General features: G+C 39.5%; 1 protein-coding gene across 1 annotated transcript; it reads left to right on the top strand.

Moving 5' to 3' along the window:
• Positions 1-1,142: 1,142 nt before the first annotated feature.
• Positions 1,143-10,189, top strand: LOC106943252 (lipid phosphate phosphatase-related protein type 4-like; the record flags this gene model as incomplete). The annotated part of the gene is made up of 6 exons (XM_015026577.1): positions 1,143-1,260; positions 1,311-1,362; positions 2,236-2,450; positions 2,535-2,624; positions 2,812-2,816; positions 2,913-10,189. Coding segments are annotated over 6 exons (2,158 nt in total), but the record flags the coding sequence as incomplete, so codon positions are not given.
• Positions 10,190-12,356: the final 2,167 nt, after the last annotated feature.

The following is a 12,356-nucleotide window of genomic DNA, read 5'->3' as shown; positions in this document are numbered from 1 at the left end:
TAGCAGTAAATCAAAAATAAAAATTGTAATTTGAATAATATATTATATTTAAAGTGTATAAAATGTATTATTTTAATATAATTCTATGACACAATTAGTACATTCAAAATATACTAATGAAGCTCTTGAATACTACATAAAAACTATACTAAGTACTACTTGAAGTTGTTCCAAAGTACATTGAAGTATACTAAGTATACTAAAAATTGTAAATTAATACTATTTAAATACTATTGAAATATACTAAGCACAAAAAAGTTGTCCCAAAATAGTACAGTTTAAGTACATTAATCAAAGTATGTTAAAATTTTGTATACTAAAGTATACTTTTTTTCATTAGGGAGAGAGCATGAAAACTATTGGAGTAAGACTCACATTCCAAAAATATAATACAGACTGATCAAAACATCAAGATTTAAATCATCAGGTGGACCAAAATATAACCTTTTTTTGGTATTTTAATAATTCATATAAAAATAATTTGTATAAATAAGTTTTCCAAATCATTTTTTAAAAATATGAAACTAAAAACAAACTGCAAGTCTGGTGACTTTTTTGTTAGTGAAGTTACAGGTAGTAAAAACTACTAAAAGTAACTACGGTACTTTCCAAAACTTACTAGTTACTATCTCACTCTGGTTCTGACTGGGTTCTGGGTTGTAATGGATCCGGGTTCTGATAATCAGCGGTATTTATACCTTTTAATAAGGACAGCACAATCTATGTCTATATTTAAATGCTAATCTGATGAAGTACTGACGGGTGCAGCATTTGGCTTCTCTGATTTTTTTATTTCTGATTTTATTATTGAACTTCAACACTAAAGAGTGAAGAAATAATAACACTTTATTGTTATAAACTGAGATAATCAAACCATGCAGGCCTTGTTCAATGAGTGTTTCTATTGCAATAAAATAATCGGACCAATCATCCCTGCTTTTATCCAGATTCAGATTCTGAGTTAGTCCACTTTTATTGTGAAAATCCTGAACCGGAAACGGCACCGTAATCCTGCAGTTAACACCCAGACCAAGCCAAAGTGAAGTGCTCGACTGCTGCCAACCCGGAACTTTTTGACCCGTTAGTTATCCCAGAAGACGGGGGTTCTGGAGCTTCCCGTCGGTTCCGTGTTGGTTCGGTAGGCAGGTCCAGCTTTTCGGACCCGTCTGGTTCCGCCCGGAGGAGAAGCCAAGAAGCGGCTCCGATGTTCTCCGAGTGACCGCGGCGGTTCCCGTAGGACAGCAGAAGTTTTCAGAGCAGGTAAGAGGAGCCGAACCGAGCCGCCAGAACCCGGTTGTGCTCTCTGCTAGGTGGACAATAAAGTTCTGGACAGAAACATGGAGGAGGGCAGAGAGGTGAAAGGTCACAGTCTGGTAACTTTCAGCTGAGTTTGATTCTTCCAGCTCCTGTCTGAGTGAAGTGCTCTGGTTAGGCTGTGTGTGTGTGTGTGTGTGTGTGTGTGTGTGTGTCAGGTTAGGAATGTCAGGCAGCTCCAACCCTCCTCCTCTGGAACGGTGGAGGGGGGGGGGGGTCCTTCGTCCTACTGAACCGGCCCAGATTCTGCTGAGGTTCTGGGTTTAATGAAGCAGAACCTCCCTGTTTAAACTGAGATCCAGTTTAGTTCCAGTCAGTCCAGTTCATCCCCGTTCATTGGTGTGGTTTGCTTCTCCTCAGCAAGTATGTGGCGACAGTGGAAAGGAACACCTTGAAACCCATCAGAACCAGAACCTGGATCAGATGTCATAGAGGAGACCCGGGGAACCTGACATCTGATCACGTTCTGACTGAAACGTGATTAATGTCAAGAAACAACTCGATGTTTACAAAAATCTGCTGGTGGGACACTTTGAACATCCAGGGGCGGCCGGGGGCGTGGCTACACGGGGGGCGTGGCTACACGGGGGCGTGGCTATGCCCCTAAAGAAGACTAAGGCCTCCTTTAATAAATAAAGGTCAAACATCAGTTTTCTTCTTCAATCAAGAAGGTCATGAAACCCAACAAATTATTACATAAACAAATAATAAATATATCATACATATCAAATGTTCTAGAGTTCACTCTGATTTGACCCAAAACATAATTGATCTGAACCAGAAACGTCCTAATATTTCTAATATTTTGGTGCCAGAAAGACCCAAGATCCTTCCTACAGTCGGTGGGCCGAGTTCAGAATGATCTGGTTAATGATCTGCATGGCGGAAGTTGAGCTTCTGTTTGGACTCTGACTCCAGCAGGAGGCGGAGCTTCAGCTGCTGCTCTGCTGCAGGTTTCAGCAACATGGAGGACAAGCCTGGACCGGCGGGGGCACGTCGAGAAACACGCTGCAGACGCTCTGGCCCTGACTCTGGCTCTGGCTCTGGTCCTGGTTCTGGTTCTGGCTCTGGTCCTGGCTCTGGTCCTTGCTCTGGCTCTGGTCCTGGCTCTGGCTCTGGCTCTGGTTCTGGTCCTGGTCCTGGCTCTGGTCCTGGTCCTTGCTCTGGCTCTGGTCCTGGCTCTGGCTCTGGCTCTGGTCCTGGTCCTGGCTCTGGTCCAGGTTCTGGCTCTGGTCCAGGTCCTGGTTCTGGCTCTGGTCCTGGTCCTGGCTCTGGCTCTGGTCCTGGTCCTGGCTCTGGCTCTGGTCCTGGTCNGTTCCAAAATAGTACAGTTACATCAATCAAAGTATGTTAAAATTTAGTATACTAAAGTATACTTTTTTTTTACTAGGAAAGCATTCCAACGCACCAATGCAGAAAGGCCTTGGTGGGAACGTAAATTAAATTTCACTGCTCCAAAGACTGTTTCCACATGTGGTTCTCTGTTTTTACCTTTAGGATAAGTGAAATTCAACACTTAAGCTATAAGAACCTATTAAAAATGTATAAAATAAAAGGTGTCACAATCATGTCATTAATTTGTTCATTATCAAGTAAAGTACGTACTTGTGTTTGATTTGTTTCCAGGGGGTGTATGCAGTTGGAAATTTCCAGTCAAGTGAGGAGCCCAACAGCAGTCATCCTGTCCTTTTGCACCACCCTTCTTGCACATTGCCACATGTAAGTCAGGAGGCTGTTCTCCATCACCTTCAGATGAAAGCTAGTATGTCTAGTGAGGCTGGTATCCCCGCCTCCCACTCTGAAAGCCTGCTTCACCGAGGCCTTCAGCAGCAGAGACCTGAAGACAGCCTAAAGTGCTCCAATGCTAATGTGGAAGTGATGTCGCCCTGCAGCCCCCAGAGCAAAGATGCCATGATGAGTTTTAGCCATACACTCCCTCGGGTTCACACCCCTCAGGCCATAGCAGCATATGAAGAAGCCGCAAGACGCCATGCTGCCACTCTCCACCATGCGTCCATGGACTCCAGTCGCTCAAAGCAGCTTCTGTCTCAATGGAAAAGCAAGAACAACAACCATAAATGCTCCATAATGTCCCCAGATCCCTTTTCCTCCTCTGTCGACTCATCTTCTGGCCACATTCCACATCATGGCAGCATCGAGCTACGATCTAGCTCTGAACCATCCACTGTGGGCATAAATGGGGGCCTTGATGCCAGCACATACATGTCCAAGCTACCCACTGGTGCTAGTACCACACTACCGAGTAACTGCAGTGGAATCACTGGAGGTGCCAGGATATCAATGCAATCTAGACCTGGGTCTTCACAGCTAGTTCACATACCAGAGGAAGCACATGAAAATTACAACACCACTTCCCAAAGGACAGGAGCAAGTGACATAACAGTCAACAGTACAGTTCAAGCTAACTGGCAAAGAGCAGCTGAGAAGACTGGAAACATGCAGAGCACCCAGCCACGAATCATGCAAGTGATTTCTATGTCCAAGCAGCAGGGTCTACTTCAAACCCATTCCAAAAGCTTAGATGAAAGCAGCATGGGTTTTAATGATAATGGAAGTTGCCACGGTAGTACGCGATACAGGGCACTCACCGATCAAGACCCTATCAGCACCACAGGGCCCAGCTCACTGGGCAGCACCACTGGTAGCATTTCAGGAAGCACTGGAGCAATTGTCAGAGTAGAGGCCCACCCAGAAAATAACAAACCAGTTATTCAAGCTCCGTCTACAGATGGAAGTGGATCTTGGAGGTGGCGATCGCTGGATCATGGCAACAGTGTTGGTGGAAGTACAGGGACTAGCTGTGTTGGCAGTGGGTCAGGTCCTGGGAGCCTCAGGCAGACTGTTGAACACAATGATCAAAGCGTCGACTCGGAGAGTTCAGACTCAGCTCGTGAAGGGTCCGTTGACCGGAAGCATGGCAAACATATTATTATCACCACCTCAACTGTTGGAACCCCATGCATAGTTACTGTTCACACCCAGAACACTGGCCAGTCAGAGCAGAGGCTCCATCCTCAGGGCCTTTCCACCATAAGGGTCACTCCAGGAGATGGATGTTGTCCTGGGGCTGGAGGAGGTGGTAACTTAGGGGGAGAGGCAGCTTCCGAAATTCCCTCAGTTGCTTCCAGTCGTGAGTCAACGCTGCGAAGAAAAAGCAATAATATCATTATGATCCCAGAGAGAGCCAACAGTCCTGATAATGCTAGGAATGTTTTCTACAAGGGAACCTCAGTTACTCCTACTTTCAAGGAATAAAACACGATGTGACCAGACTGCCATTTGAAGAAAGCAAACAGAACATGTGTATTTTCAAAGATATCAATTCTAAAGAAGTTTATATATAGCATGGTTCTTGTATATGTTTACACTGAAGCACAACAGTTTGTGAGTTGTTAAAATAATCACTGTGTATTTCTTTGTGGTCACTCCTATGGGAATCCTTTTTATAGAGTCATACGTTTTGGACTAAAAAAAAACCCCAACAAAAAACAATGTGCCAGTCACATTAAGACAAAATTGTTGTTTCATAGCCGTGAAACCAATGTTTACTTCCCTACATTGTAAATACTGTGTATACTTGAAAGTGGTGCTACACCAGCCAAAACTATTTACTTTGTATAAAGCATTCTGTATTCTCCAAATACACCAATAATTATTTTACAAAGAATCGCAACTATGGCAAGAAGGATTTTGTAATTCTTCTGTCCTGTACAGGTTGCCCATCTTTAACAGAATACTGTTGGAACCATAAGTGAGCTTAGCATTTATCATGTAGCTACAAAGACAAATTAGATGTAACTTGCACTAAAGTAAGCGTTTACTGTACGCTGCATCATACTGTTTTATACATCTATCTACATATACTACTCACGAAGTGTTAGGGATATTTTGCTTTTGGTCAAACTTGTGGAAAAGACAAAAATTTTACACAATGATATCATAGCATGGAAGTAAGGAAGTTTAGAACAGTGATTTCCCTACCTCACACAGTGTATTAAAAAAAAAAGCCAAGAGTGGTGGGTATGCAACAATAATTAATGTCGATGTCTCTATAATGTGTCATGTGACTTGAGCATTGATTACAACTTGACAACAATGTCTCTGACTGTTCACAAGTCAACTTATAGTCTGTTGTGGCATGACGTTCCTCTCTTGTTGAAGAGCGACCCTTGAGTTTCTGGAATATGGAGTTACAAGTCTCTGTACAGCGACTCAGCCGACCCCACAGGTTCTCCATGAGATTCAGTTCTGGTGAAAATGTTGGCCACTCCAGTTATGGTACCCTGGTGTTCAGCAGTTGTTCCTCAAGAATGCAGCCTCGATGACCTGGAGCATTGTCATCCCTTTGTTTTTTTTATCATTAATCCATGACTAGATTAAAGATGTTGTTTAAGTTGTATCATTTCTGTTAAACGTGAATAAACTTACATCAGAGAAACATTCCCTGGCCCATACAAGGCCTGGCCCCTCAGCCTGTTGGTGTGATCAGTTATCGTTGCAGGTTGTCCCATACACGGACCACACTGATATTAATGATTCCTAATGATATGATGTGGCATGTGGGAGCCTCTCACCTCTCTTAAATGTACCAGGAGTTGAATGGCATTCATCATCCGGTTGTGCTGGGCATTGTTCACTTCATAGCAGACGTGGCCAAACAACGTCCACTTTTACACCTTTCTGTGACTCTGTGACTTCCTGTCTTTCTATATATACACGTTGTAACCTGCTGATGATGCTGTGACTCTGTAAGCTCAGTGGCCACTTCCATCTGAGAACATCCTGTTTGAAGCTTCACAATGGAAATTGTGTTGGTCAATTGTTAGCTGTTGCTCTGGTCTCATGATGTCAAAATGTCTACAGCATGTTGAGGAGAACTATTTTAGTACAAGAAAAAACCAACAAAAAACAGTTGAGGTAGGAAATGTATTGGTTGATTCAGGGATCAAACACCTGTTGTGAATTTAGCCATTAGAGAACAGTAGGTTGTGCAAAATGTATTGAAACATTGAACAGTTGGATATGTGTATTCAAAGATTTAGCGAAAGTCATATTAATTTCACCCTAACCCTTACCCTAACTTCATCTGAAAGCATAGTATCCCTAACTTTTTGTGAGTACATTTGTACATGAATGGCAATCAATTTTTAGAGCACATACAGCAGCAAAGCAGCACACTACTTCACCAGTTTTACAACTTCTAAATCTGTTGAAAGGTTGACAAAACGTCAGAAATTTTCTGACTCCACTTTGTATGTTTTGGGGTTTTTTTGGAAAGTATTTGAAGTATTCCAGTGAAATCCATTTTGTGTGCATGAATTACCTGAGTCAGTAAGAGTGGATAAAAAAGAAGACCTACTTCAGTCAGTGTAAATACAAAAAGCATTATCGGATGAATATCTTTTTAAAGGACCAAAAGCTTTGCAAACCAACGCAGCAATATGTGAAAAAGGAATTCTGCTCTTTCTTAAATCATACAGTTGTTATGATTCACCATGTTTTATGTTTGTTTCTCCAGTCCAGCGACTGCTGGACCTGCACAGCCTTCCATTAGACCTCAGAAAGAGATTAGGCAGCCATCAGCTTGTGTCGGGTTATGCATCAGGCAACACCACCTTTTAATACAACATGACGGCTTTGGAGTGGCCTAGATAAAGTATGAAAGTACTGAAAATCCTCCAGCGGTTGAATTAGAATAATTCTGTGAAGGAAAGTTACAAGCAGCTATAATGTTTAGGAGCATCTATGGCTTCACATAGGACAAACTTGGATTTCATAGCTTGTTTTTCTTTATAGGTAAAATAAATCCTTGTTTGAAAACTGCTTTTTTATTCACTCAGGTTTGATTTTCTAATTCCAAAAACTGCATAATCATCTATCGCAACTAATTATGAGAAAGGCTCCCTTAAATTTCTTAAATCCCTATTACTGAAGCTTCAGTACTTCAGTATAGTGTTTTAGAAAGGGATCTTTTTTGTTCACAATATCTAAATGCTGTATTCCTCTGTGTACATCAATGTAGCAAAAGCACAGATTGTTTTAAACAACCTAATGTTGCTTGTGTAGCAACGTTCAACAAAAGTTTCCTAAAAGATTTAGACATAAAGTGGCAATTTCAATTAAAATGCATTCTGTTGATTTTTGTTAGTGTATAGCTGTATTGGGTTCTCTCTGTTTTCTTACTTGACAACCAGGAATTTAAATGAACTTTTTGGGGTGAATGTGGAATATTACTGTCAAAAAGAAGTAAAACAGGTAACAGAAACTTTGAGCATTGTTCAGAAAAATCAGGTTTTGCTCCTTTATATGTTAGTGAGCCGAACACTGGCATTGTTCATCATTCTTCAGGGTGAAACAGCTCTGATGCCTTCAGGTTCTCTGTTTCTGAATTTTTTTTATGAGTTAAAAGGACATGGTGGTTCTCTAACCCTTTATCTTCACACTTTAGTGTTCAATTTCCAGTAGATTCTATAATCATCCAGTTTTTTGTTAATTTTTTCTTTTGCTTTTAACAAAATGCAGCCTCACCTTTTAACTGATCATTTGTCTTATTTTAAATCACCAGTGCAGTTTTTCTAAAATTTGTTTAATTTTTCTTTTTTTTTTTCACAAACTCCAGCAGGTTTGTGCAGACTGACATAGAGAATGATTGCTTCAAGATAATTGGACTTCAGCAGAGATTCTTGAGTATGCTATGTAAGAAACGGGTTTGGAAGAGCAAAGAAAAAAAAATCAGTCAAGCTGACCAAATCATTTTAGGGTTAAAGTGAACCCCCTTTATTTGTGGAGGCTTAGGGACCATCACTGCCTAAAATCTGTGAAAACTTGAAACCCCCTCTAACAAATCTTAGAACTGCCTACTTTAGAACACCAAATATACCTTGACATGCATAAAATTTATTGCACTCCTGGATTGGCTGCTTTGCAGTTACCAGCCAGTGATGTGTCAAGCATCACTGTTGGTACGTTTTTTAATTGTCCTTTAGAACTAATAAAGTCATGTATCCAGCAGCGTATAAATTGTACCATGGGCTGTCAGTCAGACTGGGGCATGCTCTGAGTTGTTGACCTGCTCCATCATCATCTTCTGTCTCAGCCTTACATCTCTGGAAGACGTCTGTTAATTTCCCAATGAACAGTTTCTCATTATTGTCTGCCACCAATTTTAATTTTTGCAGATTTTCAGTCACTTCCAATGGAAACCGTCCAGAGTGATCCACCATGTTCCACAGTAGCAAAGCTTTTTCAGCATGCCAGAGATGACTCTGACGTTGACCCTTTCTGATGACCTCAGGATCTTATAACACTTATGCAAGTATATTCCAAATCTCCAATGTGTATGTTGACAAATTCTTAATGATTACCTTAATTTTACTATCAATAATTGTTTGATATGACAATAATTAATTGAAGCTCAGTTATTTTGGGGAAGATGCATAAAACACCACTTTTAAGTTTTATATTATTGCTTTTCACATTTACTTCAGTGATATTTAGAACATTTTTGTTCTAAATATCAACTTGAGGAGAATTCAAGTTCCTGAATGTACAGTACTAAAACAAAGAATCTCACATTTGTTTCAGACTCTGTTAGTTCGGTGCTTTGATTTTGTTTTGTGCCAAAAGGTACTTTGTGAATTTTATGACAAAATTCATGCTTATTATTAAATGTTTATGTAATTTAAAAAAAAACATACCCACATACTTTTGGTATTTTAGAATTTGTTACAAAAAGAAACTGGGACAACTGTTTCTTGTCATATTGTGATATGGTAAGATGTACCAAAGTCTGGTTTTTCTCACATCAGAACATTTGTGTAGCACATTTTGTAACCCCAGAAACATTATAAGCATGTTTTTTTTATTATATAAAACAGTAGAATTTAGTCATACTATAATCATATATCATCATGTTTTTTCTTTGTCTCTGTCTGACTGTCATAAGACAAGCTTTGAATCTAGGTACAGTACTCAGTAGATTATTGCTTTTACAGTTGTCACTGTACATGATGACTATGAAATGTGTACATATTCAAGAAAATTGCAGGAAGTAGTCTTGAACGTCAAGACAATTTCTCAGTAAGGAAATCATTATTTACTAAGCAGTCCAAAATAGTTTACATATGAAACTTCATGTCATATTATTACTTCATTTAATGGTATGGCTGCTCTGTTAAAGTTCACCTCAGAATCATTTTACTTCTCATTTTTGAAAAGTGCCAAGAGAAGTCACTCCGCCTGTCTGCAATGTGAAACACACAAAACTGGCAGAAGTTCAGCTTTTATAAAAAACTAAATTAGAACAGCATCTTTCAACTCTTTCTTTTCACTTTGTGTCACTTGTGATTGTTCGGGTACATATAATATGTGATGAAAAGGGGAAAAGGTTACAGAGTAGTAGATAAGTAAACAAGGTCTTGTCTTATGGCCACAAAGACCCACTTATCCTGTTTGTTGCTCCCAGCACCAGCCTCAATTGTAATTCATGGTGTGGCTTTTGATATTTACTGGAGTAGATTTTATGATGTGAAAAATCTATAAATGTGTTATTCTTAAAAAGTATATTTCCTACAAACTTTGATACTCTAGTCATCTTGAAAAAATTATTTGGATCCAAGCCTTAATGTTCTAAACACTCCGTATAGCATGATGTTTGAGTTCACTGAAAAAGCACACCTTGTTTTACAGTTAGAAGAAAAAAACAACAGATCTGATTTTCTGTACTTCCTAGAAGTCAGTGGAATCCAAAAGTGTAGCGTGACACTGGTCCAGATGCTGAAACTGTGAATGGAGGATCTTTGCATGTGTAGACTAATGTGCCGTCTCTGGATGAACAATAAATGTTTTCTGATTCTGTCGTCTGATGTATGATTTCTGTTCATCAATGGAAAAAAGGAAGGGCTGGAGGATATAAAAGAATGACTGGAAGGAAGTGGTAAAAATATCACAAAAAATAATTACTAATAACCTAAAGTTCTTGAAATGAAGAATTAAGAGTATGTAACTTTTTTAAAATTATGGTTTTTTTTTAAACTGTCACCTTGTACCACTATCGTATGAGACAGATAATCTGTGAAAACATCACGTTCCTCCACCTCCTACCTGAGAAATCTGCAGAAATACACCGCTCATTCAGAAACAACCAATCAGAGTCAGAAGGAGGGTCTTAGCGCTGTCAGTCACTTCATGTACATGCTGCTCACACTCTCCCCATTGCTCTCTTCTATGCTACAGATACATGCCACAATATAGCCTGTCATGAATGCTCAGGCTAGTTACCATGGATACCGATGATAGTGGATAAATGGTTTTCCTGTCACTGTAAGTTTTTCTCCACTGTTAGCTCTTTTAACAGCACCTACACAACTCCTCCTGGCTCTGATAGGTCATTTTTGAGCGGTGCATTTCAGCAGATGGTTATAGTAGCTCAGAGAGGAGGTGAAGGAGCATGATTTTTTTCACAGATTATCTGTCATGACATGGTGACAGTTTTAATAAATATGTTTAAAAAAAATAAATAAATAAACTTACTTTTTTTAAAAGTTTTACCCAACCACTTGTTTTAGATTGATTCAGATATGTTGTATGTAAGTAATAAATCATTGTATGAGAAGTCACGTGCAGAGTGGGGCGCTGGGGGGACTTGAGCACCTGCCCCTTTTGCTCCTTGCTCCCAAGTGCCCTTTTGGTCTATTTATTTATTTATTTATTATTTTTTTGTATTATTATTTTCTAAGCCCTCTTCTGACTAAAATTATTTGTTTTTTGTTGGGGTTTTTTTTTTGTACAACATAATAAGCCCTCCGGTAACCTTGTTACCTTTGACCTTCTGCCCGTGACGCATGACGCAATTGCCTCTCGCGCAGTGAGATAAGGCGACTAAAGGCGCTTTCGCACTGCACGGAACGGAACGGAACGGTTCCGAGAGTGTTCGCATTACAACTTGCGACCGGTTCCACCCGGCCCCATGGAACCACTAGAGCTGTGGTTCCACTCGTGCCGGCCAAGGGGTTCTGCTTAGAACCAGCAGCTGATTGGCCGCTGGTTGTTAGTCAGACGTTGATTTTCCGTTGACAGCTGGCTCTCACTACTATATAGTTTTAAAAATAATGACGTCCGGCACCGCTTCGATCGCGCCCTCAGCAGGGCCGTGCAGAGACCACTAAAGGGGCAGATGCTCAACAACAAAAAAAGGGCACATCTTACCGCATTCTAGGACAGAATATTAACAAAGCCACACAGCTTTCAGAGTTTAATAAACAATGATAAATTACAAAATTGTGAAATATACAATCAAAGCTAAGGTAAATCTCTATACAGAGCATACAACTATGCATATGTAAGATATTTTATTAGTAATTTCTTTCAGCAGGTCTACTTTGTTATAGGAAAGTATTGCAATATTCAAACCCGCAATTTAGCAAGATATGTAAATCAGAGCTGGGGGTTTAGTTCTGATTTACATATTTTGTCTTTACAGAATTACACTATTAAAAATATAAACAAGGGCACAATGCAACCTTTTAGTGTACTGTAATATATATAAAAAAGCTGCCTGTTTGCTACACTTGCAGTGGAGATGAAGATGGTCCATTCAGCAAAGCAGAGCTGCATCAAACTTTAATGTGGAACTGCAGAAAAAAAGCAAAAAACAAAAGCAAAAATTGAATTGTTAATGCATGTCAACATGGGAAAAGCCTACTGAGTTTTGCTTAAAACTTTTTTAAACATTTAAATCACACAATTGTCTCATGAAGTGAATTTTTTTTTGCAAAACAAACTTATTTGTGCATGTCAGAAATCTTTTCTTGATATTCTAAGTTTTGCTTGTGATTCTCACATGACATCATGGGCAGGAGCCAAAATCACAACAAAAGATTTCTGATGTGTGCAAATAAAAGTTTATGTTTGGCAAATAACTTGTTCACAAGACAAAAATTAGTTATTTAATTAAAAAAAGTATTTTAAACAACTTTTTTTAAAGGAATCATTACAATTCCAAAAGTTTTGATTACAATTTT

The sequence above is a fragment of the Poecilia latipinna genome, unplaced genomic scaffold (assembly GCF_001443285.1).
Source record: "Poecilia latipinna isolate Pla-1442-1.1 unplaced genomic scaffold, P_latipinna-1.0 Scaffold5048, whole genome shotgun sequence".
Classification (NCBI taxonomy): domain Eukaryota; kingdom Metazoa; phylum Chordata; class Actinopteri; order Cyprinodontiformes; family Poeciliidae; genus Poecilia; species Poecilia latipinna.
Note: the sequence above shows the minus strand (reverse complement) of the source record. Positions and strands in the feature narration are given on the sequence as shown.